This window comes from Gadus chalcogrammus, chromosome 3 (assembly GCF_026213295.1).
Source record: "Gadus chalcogrammus isolate NIFS_2021 chromosome 3, NIFS_Gcha_1.0, whole genome shotgun sequence".
In the NCBI taxonomy this organism is placed as follows: domain Eukaryota; kingdom Metazoa; phylum Chordata; class Actinopteri; order Gadiformes; family Gadidae; genus Gadus; species Gadus chalcogrammus.
This window is the reverse complement of record NC_079414.1, coordinates 18,482,480-18,496,423: the sequence shown is the minus strand read 5'-3', so window position 1 is coordinate 18,496,423 and position 13,944 is coordinate 18,482,480. Positions and strand designations below refer to the sequence as shown.

At 46.9% G+C, this 13,944-nt stretch overlaps 1 protein-coding gene across 5 annotated transcripts in view; it reads right to left on the bottom strand.

Moving 5' to 3' along the window:
• Positions 1–13,944, bottom strand: part of fat1a (FAT atypical cadherin 1a) — a 72,770-nt gene that overhangs the window by 18,818 nt on the left and 40,008 nt on the right. For all 5 annotated transcript variants that reach the window (XM_056586418.1, XM_056586421.1, XM_056586420.1 and 2 more), the window contains exons 8-13: positions 12,545–12,820; positions 11,796–12,006; positions 7,181–11,245; positions 5,563–5,759; positions 5,129–5,282; positions 2,803–3,036 (exon numbers count right to left, since the gene is read on the bottom strand). In XM_056586418.1, coding sequence (XP_056442393.1) covers positions 2,803–3,036; positions 5,129–5,282; positions 5,563–5,759; positions 7,181–11,245; positions 11,796–12,006; positions 12,545–12,820 — 5,137 coding nt within the window. The remainder of the gene's footprint in view (positions 1–2,802; positions 3,037–5,128; positions 5,283–5,562; positions 5,760–7,180; positions 11,246–11,795; positions 12,007–12,544; positions 12,821–13,944) is intronic.

Genomic DNA, 13,944 nt, shown 5'->3' with positions numbered 1-13,944 from the left:
ACACACACACACACACACACACACACACACACACACACACACACACACACACACACACAGGTACATAAACAAGCAAACACACAGCATATGCATACTTCTAAGAGCAGTGAAAATAAACTGACAAACTTGGATCTCCTGCGTATAGGATGCATTTGAATAATTTAAAAAGGACAGATGGAGAAAATGCATAAATCACACAGAAGAAAAACGAAGCAACTACCTAAAAGGTAGAGGTAGAGTTAAAGGAAGTGTGTAGGTGCTAAAATGTCCCCACATATCAAGGCTACCAGCCCAGACTTTGTGAAGACTGTGGAGCAGGAGAGTGAAACCAAATGCAACCAAATGAGGACTTAGTTGATGCTGTTTTAGAGAGCACACACACACGCAGACACACAGAGACACACACACACAATCACACACACGCACAAAGACACCATGAAAAGTAAGAACTAATTACATTCAGACTATTTTCTCTCTGGCAGGACAAAGAACAGGGTTTCACAGATCATTGTCAATATCTACTTGAAAAGATATTCAAATAAAGATCATTATTTTTCCCATTTGCTGTCGCAAGCACCTCTAAATTAAAACCGCCCTTGGCAAAAAGCAAAGGAGACATCTCTTTGCCTCTCTGGACCCCTTATTAGAACCACAAGCACCCTCATCATTGTTCTCACATGCTCAGAACAAGAGGCAAATTCTGTACAGGCAAACCTACAGGGAGTGAACGCCTTCCCAGGACAACCCCTCTCTCCCCGCCCTGCCCCGCTTCTTACAATCCCTAGCCCGCCAAACCTCATTCTACCGTCTCATTCATTCTGCCAAGCTGTCGTCTGGGAGGAGAAGGGTGGAGGTGGTGGTGGGCTAAATGGGGGGGGGGGGGGAGTAGCGGGAGGCAAGAGAGTGAGGCAGTCAAGAAGGAGCAGGACACGGTTGAGTAGGAGACGATGTCCAGAGCAGGTTAACTGAAGGAGCAATTGGAAGTCCACCAAGACCACCGAGAGGTTTGGATAATAGCAGTGGGAACGGAGGGGAGGGGGGGGGGGGGGAAACAGTAGAAAGTGCTGGAGAAATGGCCGGAGGTGAGGTACTCAAGCAGCTCCGAATACACACTCAGGAGCTCCTGGCTTTCCACCAGGCGATCAAAGATCCAGAGGATATCTGAGAAAGATTACAAATCTCGACAAATGAAATGGGAGTTTCTAATTCAAGGGGCAGGGCTGTTGATGGAACCTGAAGGACCAATTGTGTGGCACCACACACACACACACACACACACACACACACACACACACACACACACACACACACACACACACACACACACACACACACACACACACACACACACACACACACACACACACACAAAAACACACTCCCACAATTTGGAATTGTGCTGACACCATGACTGTTGGGATGTCCACCTTCCCCGCTCCCTGAAGATGACCATCTGCCCCCAAACAGATAAACCTTGATAATGTGCTATTAAAACTTCCATGCTTGGCTGAGCCACTGGTATGAACAACCTCCACCTGTGTCACGTCTGCAGCTGGCGACGATAGGAGATCTCTTCCAAGTGTAAACTTTGGAAATCAGTGAGCCACGACCAAACAATAAGATAATAAATTTTTTGTGTTTTGCTGAAAACCAAACTGAAAATGGGCCTGGCACTGGGCCAATTCCATTTTATTACCAAGATTGCCCAGATGGTTCAAAATGTATCAGAGTGAAGCGATTGCATATTTTAAAAGTGGGAGTGCATCCAATGTGACAGAATATCCAAGTTAAAAAAACAGATTATACAGTTCCCGAGATTCAACAGTCCAAATTGGTAAAAACATGTTACCGACAATCACCTGCATTCTATATTTTCTGTCATTTATACAATTTGAAAACAAGCCTTCCACTCTCCCAATCCCGCTACGTTTCACAGTACAAAACATATTTATATTGATTCAAAATCTCTACTGTTCAACCGTTGGATAGCAGCATGCAGTCACTGTTGCAAAAGTGTTTGTATCTGCATTCCGATATTGTTATTCAGCTGGAAAGCCAGGAGGGACGGCTCTTTAACCGACGCTTTTCTCTCTTTGTTCCGTCATTAGGTGCTGTCATTTTGATGAATTGTTCATTTCTCATTTTGTTGGCTTGTGTAGGTCTAAAAACCTGAATGTAAACAGGAAATGGCTGCCCATGTCTGGTACGGCAGGCAAGCGCATAACAACCAATAACGACGCTGATGCCTGCAAAAAAGACCCACTATTCAGAAATATTCCTGGTTGGGTTTGAACCCATTATTTGTTCATTTAGAAATAAGTAACTCAGCTCGGGAAACATCCCTGCTTGCTATAGATCATGAAATATGCATGATATTCATGAAGACAGCGGCGGAGCAAAGGAGTTTTGTGGAGTGGAGACGAATGTTTTGTTGACACTGCATAATGAAGGACCAATTGAAGTCTTGTGTCAGGGACGTGTTCTTTTCCTCTTTCTTTTTCGTACTTTGGCGAAGGTAAGTTAAGTAAGCATCTATAATACACCCAAATATAATACATAATAGGATTCTCCGAAGCTTGCTTGTTTGGACGGCATGGATCAAATATTTGAACATTTTAATAAGAAAAGATTCTCCATTAGGATTATATCAGGCAATAATGGGGGGGACAAAAGCAATAAATATGATAAATCGATGAGGAGGTGATCCATGAGAAGGCGGCGATAACGGGGTAATAAATAAGCGAGTGAGATAAGGACAGAGGAAACGAGGAAAGAGGACACAAGGTTTCCAAAACGGCTCACCGGTGTCGAGGTCGCTGGCGAGGAGCTTGGCCACAAAGGTGCCCGTCTCGGTGTTCTCGAACACGGTGACGGCGTAGGGGTCGGAGGTGAAGCGCGGCGGGTTGTCGTTGGCGTCGTCCACGGCAAGGTGGACGTCGGCCTCGCAGTAGCGCCCGCCGCCGTCGAGTGCGCGCACGCGGAACCGGTGCTCGTCCCGATCCTCGCGGTCCAGCGGCTGGGAGGTCTTCAGCTCTCCTGCGGACGCAGACGGAGGGCAGATAGTTAGGAAGTGTAGGCGAGACGCAAGTTCCTCAACCACACACACACGCACGCAAACACACACACAGACATACACGCAAACACACACACAGACACAGACAGACACACACACACACACACACATGCAAACATAGAGACAGACAGACACACACACACACACACACACACACACACACACACACACACACACACACACACACACACACACACACACACACACACACACACACACACACACACACATGTACAAACAGGCACACGCACACACACACTTCCCGAAGGTGGTCCGGTAACAAAAAGAAAAAGTCAAAAGACTTAAAGTAGCTCATCTATTCCCTCTAGTTTTGAACGGCGAACTCTTAAAGCTGCTATAATTGCACACTATCCGCCCTCAGTAGAGCAGGTATGACAGAGGGAGACATACACTCGTGAATAATGGAAAACATGTAAGTTCATCGAGGAAACAGACCGTTGAAGTTCTTACACACCTCCTTTCTAAATCTCACAAAAAACAACACCCACACCCAAACAACTGAGGGCCTCTAGAAATGGGGAAGGGAGTCATAAATAAGTAATGGCAGGTGGGGGGGGAATGATGAGGGAAACCATGTGGAAGGGGCTTGGCAGCGGAGGGCAGATTGTGTGCGTGTGTCCTGGGATGAACGTCTGGCAACGTAAAATAACAACCCGCTTCACATGACCCAATCCTGATTAGTGTCGGCATGTGGGGGAGAGGGGGGCGGGGGGGACGATGAGAAGAAGAAAATATCCTCTTCTGCGTGTTCCCCTCCACAGCGGCAGTGGTGCTAGCAGCAGTATCACTTTTGCTAGCAGCAGTAGCACTTGTGCTAGAAGCAGTAGCACTGGTGGCTAGCCTAGCAGCAGTAGCCTTGGCGCTAGAAGCAGACACACTGCTACTAGCAGCAGTTGCACATGTGGCTAGCAGCAGTAGTAGCCCTGGTGCTAGAAGCAGTAGCCCTGGTGCTAGCAGCAGTAGTAGCCCTGGTGCTAGAAGCAGTAGCCCTGGTGCTAGCAGCAGTAGTAGCCGTGGTGCTAGAAGCAGTAGCCCTGGTGCTAGCAGCAGTAGTAGCCCTGGTGCTAGAAGCAGTAGCCCTAGTGCTAGCAGCAGTAGCATTGGTGGCTAGCAGCAGTAGCCCTGGTGCCAGAAGCAGATGCTTTGGTGGCTAGCAGCAGAATGCGGAGGCTGGCCGGATGCTGTCGGATGGCCACCTCAGCCTCTCCTCAGCGTTTAGTGCCGGGCAGCGGGAGGATTCCGCTGTCAAAGGGCGCTTAATGCCGCGGCGCTGGCGGAGCCATGCCACAGGGCTTCCTTAACTCTTTTCAAATTGTTTGGTTGATTTATGTTTTTTTGGGGGGTAGGGGGGGGATTATGTTCATGCAAGTAGTAAACTAGCGAATGACTTTAATCTAAAGCTGAGTTTGTCCTGCAGGGAAGCGATGTATCCAAACCTTTGGGAAGAGATTTGTAAATAATAGCGACTCAGAAGAAACATCTAGACTATTGGGAGTATATCTGATAATTGTGCCACGCTCAGACAACTACAAGGAATAATAATAATCATTAATAATTAATAAATAATATAAGTTGGGCAGCATCTGTCGTAAATCTAAAGTGTGAATGATGTCGTAAATTCTTGCTAGGATCACTGATATGTTTACGGCTTTCAGTTCAAAGCCCGGCAATTTTCTAACATAAAGTTAAAGGGAAAAATAAGTGCAAAATATGCACACTTGACATTATAAACATTCCCCATGTCTGAACACTCGCCAGGAAGACATTATTAATGGACAGAAAAAAAGAAAACAGCCCATAATATGACTTGACAACTTTTTCCACTGACATTTCCAATTGACTAACCGTGATCCTTAACGGTTTAGACTGCCGCAACACACACAGGCACACAGGCACATAGGCACACACACACGCACACACACACACACACACACACACACACACACACACACACACACACACACACACACACACACACACACACACACACACACACACACACACACACACACACACACACACACACACACACACCTGTATCAGCATCAATGGTGAACAACTCTGCACCGGCCCCCTGGAGCTCATAGGAGATTTGAGCGTTTGAGCGAATGTCAGCATCCGTTGCAGAGACCTGCAAGATGAGTCTCCCAGCCGGGGAGTCTTCTGGTACACGCTCAGTGTAGAGAGACTGGGGCAACAGATACAGCAAAATACAGCAGACGTTACACATACGTCAAGTTGACTTAACACGTGGACAGCTCCAATGTGTTTAAGGAAGTTCAGCTTTAATCTAAGTTAATGGCGCTTGACATCATCTATAAGAAAATAAAATGAAAATAAAATGAAATGGAACGCCATTAAATGCATTTAAGCCATAATTCAGTCTGCAGCATCACAATGCATTAGCAGTTAAATGCATTCGAAGTGTCTAACAGGTAGCGACGTGCTGGTTAATAGTCTGGGCTCACCTTCTCGCAGACAGGGCTGTTGTCGTTGGCGTCCAGGACCTTGACCTCTACAACTGCCTTGGCAGCGAAAATGCCATCAGTGGCGGTAATGTTTAGCAGGTAATTGTCCTTCTTCTCCCGGTCCAAGGGCTTCCTGACAGAGACCTTCCACTCGTTCTGGATGTGCTCGATGGCAAATTGTCCGAGCGGGTCCCCTCCTGCCCGAGATGGAAGGAAAGAAAAGACCCCCGAATTAGAATTTGTTTCGTTTTAGCTGAAAAATTGGGTTCACTCATCCAACTCGATTCAGCGGGATGAAAATAAACAAGCGCGTATCAGACTCAAGTCTGAGATCTGCTGAGATGTTGTTGTCCTTGCTGGTTACTGTCTGGTATGAAATAGAGGTATAAAATGTTTCTGAGTCATGTCCCATGGGCCCTTACTCACCCGGTAGAGTGAATTGCATCTGACTTATACACTTTAGGGCTTTTTAGCTCATATATCTGCTGTTGTAACTGCTGAATTTAGTTTTATGGTGACCTCTCTTTGTTGAGATGCACTATCTCTGTACCTCTGAGACGTAATCATTATGCCGTCATCCCTTACAATAAATGAAATTGCTTCTCAGAACTTGGTTCTGAGAAGGTTGGTTTCTTTTAAACCGGGTTGTGCAAGACCTTTTTGCGGTTGCACCAATTCTTATCGTATGCTTTGATTGTTCTCAGCCTCAGCCTTGTGAGGGGCTGTGAATAATATGTCCACTGAAGGACTCAATGCGTGTCAATGCAATGTAATTCAGATATATCTGACGGTCTTAGAAGAGTGCAGCTGCACTTTGAATTATAAACGCCTCGCCATGACCTCTTGTGATCAGATTTGAGCTTTTCCTGTTCACCCAGCATACAAATAATCAAGCGGAACACTCCCCTGATGTTGCCGTACACCATTTTTGGCCGACATCCATGTGTTGGCTGATACCGAGAGCCGGGCTGGCAGCCACCAGATGTTTTTGGATGGTTATTAAGTGTTACAGCTACATCGACTTTCTCTCCCTTTTAGAAATCGTGGATTGCCGGCTCCGTGCGTTACATAAACACACGGCGCATCATTGATCGTTGACTGAACGGAACGTTGGGTCTCCATGGCAAAAGATAGTATGGAGTCAATTGTGCTGAGGAAGGCGGTCCAAATTAGATACACACAGCACTAAACATGGTCTTTATGATCAGAGCTCAATGCATCTTGAATGTTCCTAGGGAAGCACAAGACACGCTAGCAAATGGTCTGTGGGGATTTAAACATTGAGCGTGTGTGTGTTTGATTGACAACTACTAATTAGCACTCGAGGAAATGCATTCAATTAATTTGAAAGTGATTAGAGGCTGCATTTTTGTGAAATAAAGATCTGTGTGGCACCTCAACAGATGAATACACAGAGAAAAGGATTCTTATTCTTGCCGAATGTATAATGTTGTTTAAAATAATAAAGACCAGATATGATCATAAAATGAGAAGGTCTCTGAACATCTGAACAGTTTCCCATTAATCCTTGATTATCGTCACAAATAGTAAGCAGGCTCCTGATTATTTAAATCCTCTTATAATAATGATATTCATAATGAGAAAAGAAAATGCTTACCAGTAATGAAGTAATTGACTCGTCGATTGATTTCCTCTGAATCAGCATCCGTGGTGCTCAGAATGGCAATGACTCCGCTTGGGGGAGGGTCGTCCTCGCTGACTGTCCCCTTGTAGATCTCCGCCGTGAAGCGGGGCGGGTTGTCGTTCACGTCGGCCACCGTCACCACAACCTTAGCGTCGGTGACGTGCTGGACCTTGTCGCCTCTGTCCATGGCCAGGACACTGATCGTGTACTTGCTGATCTTCTCGCGGTCCAGTTCCTTCAACGTCGTCAACCATCCCGTTTCGGTGTTGACAGCAAACAGCTCGGCGATCTCCTGGGAGCTCTGTTCAGAGTCCAGGCTGTAGACCACTTGGCCGTTGGCACCGGTGTCGAGGTCAGTGGCTCGGACCTGGATCACAGACGTGCCGCCCGGGAGGTTCTCCACGACGACGGCCTCGTAAGGGTCTGACTCAAAGACGGGCTTGTTGTCGTTGAGGTCTTTGACTTGGATGTTGATGTGCACTGACGCCACTACCTCGAGGTTCTCGTGTTTGCTCTGGGCCAGCAGGGTGAGCTGATACCATTTGGTGGTCTCGTGGTCAAGGGCCTTCTCCAGCTTCAGGGCCCCACTGTCTGGATCGACAACAAACACCTCATCTCTGTTACTTTCTGGAGTGTTGCCTGTAAGGAGGATGTAGGACACCGGTTGGACACTCTCTGCTTGGATGACATCAATCTCCGTGCCAATGAGCAAATCTTCAGAAATCGTGAAACGGTAATTTGGTTCCACAAATTTGGGGACCGGCACTTCAGGAGAAACAATCCTAATGTATACTTGTATGACAGACTGCCTGGGTGTATTGCCGGCATCCTTTGCACTGACAAAGAACGCATAAAGTTCACCTTCAAGTCCGATCAGGCTCTCTTTAGTAACAATGACCCCGGTGGAAGGGTGGATTTCAAAGTTCTCTTCCACACTTTCCACATCTGCTTCAATCGCATAATATATGTCTGCGTTGCTTCCTTCATCAATGTCCGAGGCAGCGATCCTGGTCACTGATGTTCCTCGCGGGGCGTCAGATGCAATCGTGGCTTTGTACTCGGCTGCTCTGAACTGCGGGGTGTTATCGTTGACATCGGTCAGGATAACGTTGATAACGCAAAAGCCAACTTTTCCACCTCCATCTTGTGCTATTAGAGAAATTGGGATAACCTTTTCAACGGCATTCTCACGGTCAAGGCTCTCAAGTGTAAAGATCTCTCCATTTTCACTGACTGAAAACTTGTCTCTTGCGAATTCATTCACAATGTGGTATGTAATGGCCCCGTAGATGCCTTCGTCATCGTCGGTTGCTTTTGCCTCCATTACCAAGGTTCCAACAGGTGAATTCTCCACAAGCTCGACCACATAGTCCACCTGAGGGAAGGTTGGATTATGGAAGTTTGCCCCAATGATAGTCACTTGAACAAATGCCGTGCTTCTAAACACACCGTCGGACACAGACACAGTTAGATTGTACAGAGGAAGCATATGTGGTCTCCGATGGTTTGATATAATGATGGCCCCTGTGTGTTTGTCCATGGCAAAGCTTTGGTCTTCGTTTCCAGAAACAATATAGAATGACAGTTTCTCGGAATCAGAGCTGTCAGCATCTGAAGCCTGGACTTGGGTGATGAAATGACCCCGTTGCGCCAATTCATTGACTGTCACTTCGTAAAGTGTCTTGGTGAAGACTGGAGCATTGTCGTTCAGGTCAATGACATCTATGGCAACCGTGACATCACTTGAGAGGGCTGGAATTCCTCCATCAATGGCACGAACCGTTAATTTGAGGTTTGGGGTTTCCTCGTGATCAAGCATTTGGGCGGTCCTGATAATTCCGGTGGTACGATCGATAGTGAAGTAATCTGAACTCTTTCCCTTTTCCTCAACAAGCTGGTATGTGATTTCTTGGTTGTTTCCTGTATCTAAATCCTTCGCAGCCACCTTCAAAACCGATGAGCCGATGACAGAGGCTTCCGAGATGTTGGCATAGTATGACTTTGATAAAAACTCTGGGGCATTGTCGTTTATATCCTCCAGTATAATGTCGACAAACACTTCAGAATGTGCTCCGGTGAGAGAGTCTGTGGCCCGCAAACTCAACCTATAGGCTGGATGCGACTCAAAATCTAATGGCTGGATCACATGCAAAACCCCTGTGTTGAAATCAACTGAAAACTGTTTGAAAGGGTCCCCTTCGGATATAGTGTAGACGATGCGAGGGCCTTCAGAGTCATTGGCTTGAACGTGAACCACAGGTGTATGTTCTGGGATGTTCTCAGGGATTTCAACACTATAGAAAGTCTTCTCAAACACGGGTGTTGCTTTGTCGACCACAGTGATGGGGACTTCTACTTCAGATGAGCGAGATGGGTCACCGCTGTCTTTGGCAACAACAACGACGGAATATGTTTTCAATGACTCTGAGTCCAATTTCATCTTCAGAGAGATCTCTCCAGAGGGGCTGATTTGGAAGTGCTCCTGGTGTTCCTTGAGGTGGAAGTAGACATCGGCATTCTTCCCCAGGTCCTTGTCCACTGCTGTGACCTGGCGGATGGCGTGTCCTTCTTCTGCGTCCATTTGGACCAGAGCGTGATAGGGCAGGTTCATGAACATGGGTGTGTTGTCATTCTCATCCTCCACCTTGACGGCAACCAGAACGTGTGCCACGTCTTCCGGTTGGTCATGTCTGGTGACCTCCACTATGATGTCAAAACTGTCCTGCTCCTCGCGGTCAAATGGAATCCCGGTGGTTGATAGAACCCCAGACGTGTGGCTGACTTGGAACCTCTTGTCTGGATTTAGAATGGTGTAAAACAAGGGCTCGTTCACCTGGTTTCCAACTGCGGCGATGACAGCCACAGTTTTCCTCTCGGAAGAGTTCTCTTGAACAAAGGCCTTGTAGGATTCCCTTGTGAATTTCAATCTGGGCTCTTTGTTTTCCTTGACATTGATTTTCACCGTGGCGGTATTGGCAAACCTGCCATCTGAAACCCTTACTTTCAACTCATACCTGCTTCTCAACTGTGTGACGTTCTGAATGGCAATCACACCGCTACTCGGATCCATCTTGAATTTGTCGCCAATGTTACCCTCGGAAATGGAAAAGAGGAACTGTGCGTTTGCGTCAGAGTCGTTGGCGTTGACCTGGATGACCTCTACACCTTTGTACGTTGGTAGTAGGACATTTGCCTCGTATACTTCTTGGCTCAAGAGTGGCGGGCAGTCATTGACATTGATGATATTCACAGTCACGTTGGCCGCTGCCTCAGAAAACAGACGTGGCATTCCAAGGTCATGTACCTGGACAGTAAAACGGAAAACCTGCCTCTGCTCGTAGTCCAAGGTTGTGATTGTTCGGATAGCACCCGTGTTGGAATCAATGGCAAAATAATTGAGGGCAAATGGCTCCACGATCTGATAGACAAGCATTGCATTGTGGTCGCCATCAGCATCGGAGGCACGGATAACCAACGGAGTGCTCTCAAGGGTCAGAACGACACTGCTGACGCCTGCTGACTCACTGATCATGCCCGTGAACTCCCTTTGGAGGAACAAAGGGGCATTGTCATTCTCATCCTTCAGATGAATTAGCATAGTTGTGTTGCTGGCGAGCCCGGCCATGTTTGTGGCTTGTATGATAAGCTTGTATTCAGGCGTCGTTTCGTAGTCCAAAACTCTCTGGATGACAACCACTCCAGAGTTTGGGTTAATGTCAAATGCGTTGTTGATGTTGCCAGCTTTGATCTGATAAAACACTGATGATTGACTGGTGGCCGTCACCAAGCACACAAAGCTTCCGGGATGGGCGGATTCACTGACCTCTGCTGAAAAATCTTTTTCAGTGAATTTCGGAGCAGCGTTGTCAGATACTGTGACCAAAATGAGCACTGCTGCTGTGGTGGACAGGGGAGATGTTCCTCTATCAGATGCCTTGACAATGAGCTCAAAGTGATTCTTCTTGCTGCGGTCAAGTTCCTTGGCTACTGTGATGGTCCCCAGGACTGGATCCATAGCAAATGTGTTTGCAACATTTCCTGTAAAACAAAACAAAAAACAAATTAATTAATTAGTGTGCCCATTTTCCAAGTTTCAGACTGACATGCTTTGTTTTTCATGTACTGAGCACATCTAAGTAGCCTCCAATTGTTGTTCTCAAAGGGCTTTGGCAGAAAAGAACTCTACATTTTATTTAAATTATACAACAAGTAGTCGTCTTGCGTTATTCAAATTGTCTCAAAGGAACACTACCAACAAATCCATTGGCTTGAACCATTTTAACAATCTCAAAAATGTTTGCATCAAACAAAGGACTGGAGAATCACTGAATTTCCCTCCCTCGAACGGAGTCTATTGGCAGAGACAACAATGGTGGGAACTTATGAAGATGCTCTGTGGCGCCCACGTATTTAGATGTATTCCGACAAAGCTACCAGCAACCTCCTCCACTGTAAAACATTCGTGATCCAGGCTCAGCAGAAGAAAGAATCCTCAAATTAAAATAACTCCCGTTTTGCTGAAACCAGTTTCTCTGTAAAAATCTGTTCTACGCCTGAAACACCAAATGATATCATCAATGACATTTACCTGACTCGATGCTGTAGACAATCTCAGCGTTTCGGCCTTGGTCTTTGTCCAGAGCGGTGACCTGAAGCACGGCTGAGCCAATCGCAGCCGACTCAAAGACGCGACCGGAGTACGGGGCATCCACGAACCATGGAGCGTTGTCGTTGGTGTCCACCACGTTGATGACCACTCGCACCAGGTTCCTCTTGACTGGGATGTCCTGGTCACGCACCTGGTCATGAGAGGTGTGAATGCACATTTATCAGAAGAAGTGACAGGACGTAAACCAAACGGAGAGGCAGACTTGGGAATGTGATATGTTTAAATGGAGAACATTAAACTTGTAGTTACATTTTCCAATTTAACCGGAAAGCTAATTTACACATGCATAGATGAGCTGTATTAGGACCGGGTCAGCAAAGTCCTTTAATCCAAAAATCCAAATCCAAAGAACTAAATCCAAGAATTCCGTTTCCAAATCCGTTCAATTAAGTCCATAGATCAAGAAATACTCTCGTTATGCTCAAAAAAATAAAAATAAATTATGGAACTATCTTTTACAACTAGTACTTAAACACAAATGGAGGATATCATAGACTATTTCACTATAGGCTGGGGCAACCACATTTGTTGTTGTCACCTTAATCTCAAGCAACACATGCAGAGTCCTAAATGCAGAAAACACAGAAACAGATGAAAGAACACATAAATCGGACCGACTCAAAGCCGGTCAACAAAATGGGAGCACTGTGGCCCTGTCGTCAGCGTACCATGACGGTGAGGGTGTGCTGGCGCATGGTCTCGTGGTCCAGTGCCTCGGCCGTGTACAGGACACCCGTCCCGGGGTCCAGGCGGAACTTCTTGAGGCTAAAGGGGTCCGTGCTACTCAGCAGGGTGAAGGTCAGCTTGTTCTTCTCGTCTTCGTCGGAGGCGGCGATCCTCAGGACCTCGGTGTCGGCCGGCGTGTCCTCGGCCACGCTGACGTTGTAGCGCTGCTGGGAGAACTGGGGCCGGTGGTTGTTGGTGTCGATGACGCGGACCAGCACCTAATGGGACGTCATGGGAGAAAATCACGTTAGGGTCTGAAGGAGGATCGGCTTGGGTACAAACATGGGATTTATCATTCCATCGTTTACAAATGATTGTTAAAGAAACCTAAGATCGAAAAATATCCAAGATCAGAAGTAAGACATAATTAATGAATTAAAATACTTTTCTTTCAAAGTTGTTAACAAGAAAATAAGATAGAACAGACACAACACCAACTGTTGCAAAAGCCAACTTCGACCTTCAAATCTCCTGTGTCATATTTTCACATGGCAGCATGACCTTAAACACACGCAGATGAGAACTGCTAGAAAATCACAGATAACATTAAGATACAAGGAGGGTTGTGATGCCATGTATGATGAGTATGATTTCTGTTTACAATGTGTGAATCAAACGACGACCCTCAATATTACACTATAAATGCATATGTTCCAGAGCAACGCCCACAAAAAGTTCAACGATGCGCCACAGAAGGGCAGCTTTTCATTCTTTTTTTTTGCTCACGACAAAAGAACATCGTGTCCTTTGTGGTGTCGAGTCCTGTCCTCAAACTGTAAAATTCCGTCGGGGTCATGTTTTATCAACACCCGGCATTCGTCTAGCACACTTCCGACTGAGGATTATCAAGAGCCGTTAGGAATGCCAGCTCCGGGTCCCAAAACTGGCGAGGGGCTCCTACCATGGCCAAACAAGGGGAACAATGGGATCAGCCAGATTAGACACCTGCATACCAGACACCAGGGGGAGGTGGGTGCACAAAGCCAAGCAGGGTGCTGCTGGAAGAGCGGGTGGAGAGGTGGGGAGAGGTATTCGAGTGATGGTTAAACCTATGCCCGCCGGATCCCTCTCTGCCGCGAGGGCCGTCCGCGGGGTGCTTTTGAAAGGATGTCGAGCCGGTGGTGAGTCTGCTTAAGAGACCGATATAGACTCAGCGCGTCAGGGGGCGATAACATTGACAATCTGTTGTGTGCTGAGATGTTGGCAGTGCTGGCCTGATCTCACAGATGCCATCTCGCAGAGTGCCCGCGACTGCATGCTAACCATCAAAGTTGCACGTTGGCCGTGCGCCACCAGTCACGGCGTGACTCTTCTGTGTCACAGAGCCGCTGATAGAAACCTT